Raw genomic sequence first — 7,510 nt, 5'->3', positions numbered from 1 at the left:
TGACCCATCCTATGCTAATATAAATCTGATTTGAAAAGCGCGTCCCTAAAATTCAGACCGGGACTTGTGAAACTCACCTATCTGTGGCCACCTATTCACGGCTGAGGATAAGATGGACTAATTTTGGAATTCATGAACACAAGAAAGTTTTATTGGTACAACAGAAGAAGGCAACATCTGATGGAACATTGAGGAATTGAAATGCAATAGCTATAATGTTGAAAAATAGGTCCAACTGCAATAAGAGTCACCAGACATATATTTCTTATGTATTTCTCGCCAAAGTGTCCCGAATCAGTTGCTTTGGTGCTGCAAGGAAAATTCAGGGAAAGATCACTAAAAGATAAAATTGAAGATGGTAAACTTGATATGGAGAGAACTCCTGGGTTTGATCATAGTTGATTCATTGTACCTGGCAATCCGGTGAACTTTTCAAACTGTACAAATGCTTGGTTAATGAACATTTCTGTCCCATAAACAATAGTGGCTCCAGACTCCTGTGCTTCTCTCAACAGTCTTGTCAATTTGGGGGTGTAAATGGCATCAAAAACCAAAGAATAGCGTTTAAGAGCTTCCTGTCAAGACAGAAAGAAATAGGTGTCAACTTATTTCATCACGAAGCAATTGGTTGTTTATATGCTGCATGATAAGCCAATTTCTTACCTGTATGATTTATGCAACCCGGCCAATTCTACCATATTTGTGTACATTATTTTAAGAAGCAAACATGTAAATGAGACAAAGGCATCTATGTAAAGGTCTAAAAGTGTAGCCCAAGTGCACAGGACATAAGCAAGATGAATAACTATCTAGAAATAGAAAAAGAACACAATCTATCATAACGATGGCCCCCAATTGCACTACCTGTCCATTCAGAATGATGGAAAATATGCATAAAAGTAATACAAAACAATCAATCACATGACATCAGTGGAATTTCCAAGAGACATTATACTGCACTGAATCAACGACGGGAATATAAAAAATAAAAGTGACAGGGAGGCAAACCTTGGAAAGGGGTGTGTTCTCAATTTTTGGTTTCATTCCAACAGATGTTGTATTTGCAAGGATCATCCCATCTTCTGGATGGAAATTTTCTAATTCAGCAAGAGTTATAGCTTCTCCTCCAACTTTACTGGCAAGTTGTTTGGCTTTGTCTAGCAGTCGAAAGAAAACAAATATTATTCTCCCACTTATCTTATAGGAGGATTTTCTATTCACCTCATAAGGCTACCACTATTTAATTAAGACAAAAAATAAAAAATAAAAAATAAAAAATAAAATGAAAAAACAGTACCTGGAATGTCATCTGGGCTTAAAGAACTCTTTTCATAATACAACTAGTATTGAATTAAAAACTACAATGGGGCCTAAAATACCAGTCACTTGTATCTGCCAACTTCAACAGAGATATCATTGTACATGCCATTTATGTTTTTAGAAGCCATAAGATAAATACCTGTCACCAAATAAACCATAAATGTAAAGATTCTTACCATATGTTCGATTGGCCACTACGACTCTTGCTCCCTTTTCTTTTCCACCAAAAGCAAGTGCTTTTCCAGCACCACCAGCTCCCATGACGACAAACAGTTTACCAGTCAACGGAGAACCAGATGATTGGCTTGCACCATTGGATGCTGCATATAAAAGCTGATAATTTAGTCCACCCACCCACTGAACAAATTTAAATAGAATATTGTGTAGCTTGTAATAAAAATTAGACCTCGAAGTCCTTCCTCAATAGCTGCAATTGCTCCAAGATAGTCAACATTGTAACCCATTAGGTTTCCATCAGGTCTCTTGATCATGCAACTAATAGCTCCAATTTCCTGTGGTTAAAATTGAAAAAGAAATCAAATTAAAACACGCTTGACACTGAAAAAGATGGAAACAAGAGAGCCTTTCCTTCCTGGAAAACTAAATATCATGGTTCATGATGATATGGACAAGCAGTACAGTGGCACAAAGAAACAAATAAATAAATGTGTAAGGAAAACGAATTGAATACCTTGGCAATTGGATCTATCTCATCACAACAATTAAACCCAGCCTCCTTATGAGGAATTGTATAACTGCATTTTAATAACAATTGTTACATTTTGTAGAATAGAAATGAAATGATAAACTCACCTCCTCCTATTAACTTAAGCTTTTAGGACAAAATGTGAATAATAATATCAACAAATAGAACAGCCCCGATTGAAATCCTCTCCAAAAAGAATATATATTATGCTGTCTAGATTATTAAAAAAAAAGCACACCATAAGCATATAATCCTTCAGCCATCCCCCATTACATCAATTCTCTGCCAGGTTGCCATCAATTCATAATTTTTAGACTTTATTTTCCTTTGAAACTTCTCTATTTGCCATCTATTCATAGTTTTAGAGTGCTATAGTTTAAAATAACTTTACAAACTAACAACTTGATCATGAATGAAAGAATAAAACAAATAAAATCAAGAAAGTGAAAACAATTTTAAGTTCAATGAAGAGGAAAGCATACCTGCTATTTGGTACAAAGTGCTCATTATTTTGAAGTTTATAAAATGAGACTTTACCTGTATTCTAGTTCTGTATTTATCTTGTATACTTCCTATGTACTTGAGCTACACCTTTTGCATTTTTCAATAAAATTTTTGATTACTTATGAAAAGAAAAGAGATTTTACCTGTATCCAACAAAGTCGTGAGACGAGTAGGTCTTGAGAAAATTGGCGACATTATCAACCAATAGAGGCAAATAGATTCCATTAAAATTGACAGACTTGAATGCTGGATTGTACAGATGAGGACTTTTGCTGTGACCGATAGGATTCCCAATAACACCATGTACTTTGGTATCGGGTCCTAACTGTCTGAAATTGTATAAATCCAGCAACTCCTTTACAGTTGGTTGCCCAGGAGCTGATACCAACCCCGCCTCAATAGAACCGAAAGTGAGAAACCCACCAAATTTTGCACTAAGTATTCTTGAAATAAAACCCTTCTCACCCATGACAATTCCTATCATGGGGACCTACAATTTCATTGAAGAATCATTCAATAATATACCTTGAAATACACAGGGATATGACAAATAAAGTGAGAACTTGCAAACTTTTTTATTGGGGGTTTCTCAAAGAGGGAAGCAAAATCCGTAGTGTTGCTAGAATTTGAGAGGTTGTTATTTTGCAGGTAGTTGTATCACATGCTCATCATGCATCTTATGTGGTTTACTACTACATGTTAGTAGTTTAAACATTTTGTTAGATTGGACAGAGTCACAGAGTTTGGAAACAAAAGATTTCTAGATTTCAAGAACCAAGAGAGGAAAATAAAAGTAAAGAATCCTTAAGTTCATTATGCATGAATATTGTGTATAAGTTACTTACTTGAGAATGCACTAGAATTTGAAATATACGTGCAGAGTCTGTGATGTCTACAGCAGTTGTTGCAACCTTTACTATGTCGGCTCCAGTAGCCTGTATTCTCGCCACAAGATTGCCAATTTCTTCAAGAGATGGAGTATTTTGATAGTTGTGTGAAGAGACGATGATTTTGATCTTTGCCGGTTTCTTCCCTTGAATGGCATTGTAGAAATCATGAGCCACCTTCAAGAGGAAAATTTAAAAAGTCTGAGTAAGTTGAACCATTGGAATTGGCAAGAAAATTCTAATTAGAGGTCAAAATCAATAAATCTTTAAACATTTCATTATTAGAAGCATGGAGAACCAATTATTTCAAGTCACATGTGATGGTAAAAATATCCAAGCATCGTATGGCAATTAGATAGTTGATAACAACCTTCAGTTCAACATCAATATAATCAGCTCCCAACTCCATGGCTAGACATAATGCATTTTGTCGCTTGCTTTCATCACCATCATACTTCCCACCTTCCCATATTGGCCTACAGTACACATAATTCATGGAGAGAAGTGTTAAACAGACTGATAAATGTATAGGGGAAGAGATTCTGACAAAGTTAACCACATAACATGAACAGAGAACTTTATATACTAACTAATTTGAAAAATGCATCAACTATTCTTGGTGTACGAGAACTAAATCTTTACCAGACTATGATCTGTCATTTAAAAAAATCTTGTTGGAGATATTTCACTAACTAAAGGGATCCCCATATGGTAAATCATACAGGAATGAAGCACTACTATGAAATTCCAATATATGATGTATTAAATACAATAAAGTAATGGAAAGAAATCAAATAAAAACTATATTCAAATATCATATTATGGCCAAGAAATGCAATGCTGTTAACCTTGCCTCATAAGCCAAGATTGGAAAGTTGACAACAAAGTCTAATTCTTATTGTGCCCTTAATGACAATATGGGTGATACAGACCATCACCTCTTTGAACCTTTTTATTATTGAAAATGAAAGAAATTAGGTCTTAAAGGTTAAGCTTGCATGGTTTAAGATCTGCAACTCAATTAGTTTATTGGAAGTGTTTGGCTTTTGTCAAGCTATATCATGATACATAGACTATCTGAGCCTTGTATTTGCAACCACCAAGAGCATAAAACCTTGTAATTAACTAGCCTAGAAACTTAAGCTAATAAAAAATAGACCACCACACAGAAGCTAAAATAGCCCCTCACTTGCAGAGGTGGAGGATCGTGACAGAGAGTCAGCATGAGGACCCCAAAACATATAATACTATACAATATAATCTTCATTATAACATGGAAATTCCTAGGATTCCAAACCAGGACAGACAACAGAAAATCAGAAGCGGTTCCAGACAAACGGTCAGTTCCTAATACCAATTGTACCTGAAATCTAGGCCTATAGGAAATATACGGACTGTGTATATCAAGCTACACAAGCTGAGAGTTTATAATCAAGCTGGAACAAGATTACATGAACAAGATTAAAGATTTAGATAACTGTTTTTTTTTTTCTTTTGAAAATATTTAGATAACAGATAGACACATTTATGAAGTATTCATTACCTGTAAGTGATAAGAGTGGGCAAAGGACACTGTTTAATCAAGATCTCGAGATCCTGTCTAGGATTAAAGGTCTTCAAGAAGTCCAATCGAATCTCAACAAGGTCGGCACCAAGTTCCTTTGCCTTTCGGGCTTGAGTCAGCATCTGATCAACTGTTTCCGCCATTACTGGGGCGCATATTTGCGTCCAATTCCTTCGAACTCCATCCGCGATTTGGAGATCCATAGTAGCCAACTACAAGAATACCCATAAGAAAACAAAAAAAATAGATAGTAAAGTTTACAAACAGATAATATTGAAGTTAGTTTTAGATTTCTCTGCACACAGAAGAACTCAAATTGCCCAGTTTCGTAACTGATAAATGGCACGTGAAAGCAAGATGAAATATCACTACAGAAATTTATAAATTTAAATTTTAGCCGCACACACATACACACACTGCATATCAGAACTCGAATTACCTAGTTTGGTTGCCGAGCAAGAAAGAAACGAAAACAAAAGGAACGCTTAGAAGCCTAGATTTTTCCCATTATACCAATCCTTCATTTCCTTGGTTTTCTCGGAAACCAAATCGAGAAAAACAACTAGAGTGATCGAAGAATTTTTTTTTTCTCTCCAATCATTTTAAACAGAGAATTGAAATGACTTTAGTCAACTTTGCCTCATCATGACACGACCCTTTGCAGCTCTCTAGACAAACAAAGACAACAAAGAGCACTAAAACCCAGAGAGAGAGAGAGGCGTTACCGGAATGCTGTCGAGAGTCATTGTGCCTGAGAGCTTGAGGTTTGAACAGATAAGTTGGCGAGCTGAGTCTTTTGCTGAATGTATAGGAAAGAGAAAGAAAGAGAGAAACAGAGGGAGCGGGAGAGAGTGTTGGTGGGCGGGGTTAGGTGTGCGTGTATATATTTATATATTTGTATATATAGGAGAAGGAAAAGCGGTCAGCTGTAAGTTTGTAACCGTCTATCGTGCTGCCGAGTGCTGAGACTTAGAACCTTCAATTTATAAAGAAAGATGACCGTTAGCTGGTCTTGCTTTAAATTTCAATACTACTTCAAGCAGGATTTAAAAATAAAAAAAAAATAAAAAAAACATACCTCTTTTTTCTTTTAATAAATTAAATATAAAATCACAAAATAAAATGAGTACAATTGTAACATATTTTCAGCAGTGGACACTGACCCATAATACTTTGGCATTGGACTTTAATTCTTATTTTCAATATAAATCTGTTAATGTAGTTTTTTTTTATTATTAATTTTGCTCAATAGTTATTTTTTCATAATTTATTATAACTTAAAATCATAATTATGTCCAATTTCTTACTCCCAAAACCCTTAAGTTTATTGTAGATTGTTAATTGTAATGATAAGAAGAACTGACAACCTTCTTTTTCGAGACTTTTTTTGAATGATTTAGTCCTATGTTCTCAACATAAATCATGTGTCCCCGAGACACATGCATAGAATTAAATCATATGAATATCCACTATGTTCATAAGATTGAGGACTTAAATGATTTATTTCTATCAATCATGCTATGTACAGTTACCGGCTATAGTTTGTGCAGATAATGGCACGTCATCTGCTATTAAAAATAAAACAAAACAAAACAAAGAACGCATTTTTAGATTCCTGCTTCTTGCGTTGGTGCTTTGGTCAATGGTCTTCGAGCTCGTCTTCGGCTTCGTGGTGTCATTAGTGTGGTCTTCCTCTCGAGCTCGTCTTCAACTTCGTGGTCTTCAAATCTTCAAGTGGATATGTGCGGGAATTTGCATGGGTCATCTTCCTCATGTGGGTCATATGCTTCGTGTGGGTCATCTTCAAGAGGCCGTAGCCACTACCATCGAATTGGTCTTCTCCTCCGTGTGGGTCACTTTCGTGGGTATTTTCTAGTTCCTCGCAGATTCCAACTAGAACTAGGGTGAAGTTTCAACATGCTGGATACCAATTGGCCAAGAAGTAAAGCCTCAAGATCAAATAACTTTACATGCGAAACACCCAGTAAAAAGGAGGAATCAAAGACGACTCAGTGTGGGTCTCAAACTTCCATCATGACACTAAGGAAGGGAGGACAGCGGCTTCAAGTGGAGGGACGTGCCTTTAGGGGAGGGACGTGCCGTCGAGAAAGGGAGATGCTTCGAGGGGAGGGACTTCGTGGAATGATCGAGAGAGGAAACACAGAGGGAGGGAATTGCAAATGAAAACTGAGGAGAGAATGATCGAGAGCTTGTGGCTTCGTTGTCCAAAACGGTGCGTTTTGGTTTTTTTTCTTCCACATCAACAGCTGCTTACGTAACGCTTACATGAGGCAACTGAATGTATCATTTTTGTATTTTTATAGTACTATACTATTTTTTATGAGATATCTTAATTATAAACTATGGTTAAATTGATTGACAGACAATAAATCAATTTATTGGACATTTGATGGAGATTAGATGTGGTTCGCTCTTTTTGTGTGGAGTCTGATTTTGTTTGTATACGATCCAATTGATGACATAGTTCAATAAAAATTGTTGAAGTATTTTTGGTAGATTTTGTTGTAC

At 35.9% G+C, this 7,510-nt stretch overlaps 1 protein-coding gene across 1 annotated transcript; it reads right to left on the bottom strand.

The window, feature by feature from the left end:
• LOC109011052 (bifunctional 3-dehydroquinate dehydratase/shikimate dehydrogenase, chloroplastic-like) lies at positions 1-5,935 on the bottom strand. The gene is made up of 11 exons (XM_018992082.2): positions 5,707-5,935; positions 4,961-5,193; positions 3,788-3,893; positions 3,376-3,594; positions 2,674-3,020; positions 2,012-2,075; positions 1,727-1,832; positions 1,497-1,640; positions 1,009-1,157; positions 413-575; positions 1-309 (listed from the first exon to the last, which is right to left on the bottom strand). The coding sequence occupies exons 1-11, from the start codon at positions 5,725-5,727 to the stop codon at positions 266-268; spliced, it is 1,596 nt and encodes a 531-aa protein (XP_018847627.1). The 5' UTR covers positions 5,728-5,935; the 3' UTR covers positions 1-265.
• Between the last annotated feature and the right edge of the window lie 1,575 nt (positions 5,936-7,510).

The sequence above is a fragment of the Juglans regia genome, chromosome 11 (genome assembly GCF_001411555.2).
Source record: "Juglans regia cultivar Chandler chromosome 11, Walnut 2.0, whole genome shotgun sequence".
NCBI lineage: Eukaryota > Viridiplantae > Streptophyta > Magnoliopsida > Fagales > Juglandaceae > Juglans > Juglans regia.
This window is presented reverse-complemented; position numbering and strand designations above follow the sequence as displayed.

What these genes read in the sequence shown, in the direction of transcription:
- LOC109011052 (XM_018992082.2), bottom strand. Translation starts at nt 5,727, where the DNA reads ATGACTCTCGACAGCATTCCG. An exon ending in AAATTCTAGTGCATTCTCAA is followed by an intron (nt 3,021 to 3,375) that starts GTAAGTAACTTA and finishes ATGAAATTGTAG; the next exon opens with GTCCCCATGATAGGAATTGT. An exon ending in AGAACACACCCCTTTCCAAG is followed by an intron (nt 576 to 1,008) that starts GTTTGCCTCCCT and finishes CTGTCTTGACAG; the next exon opens with GAAGCTCTTAAACGCTATTC.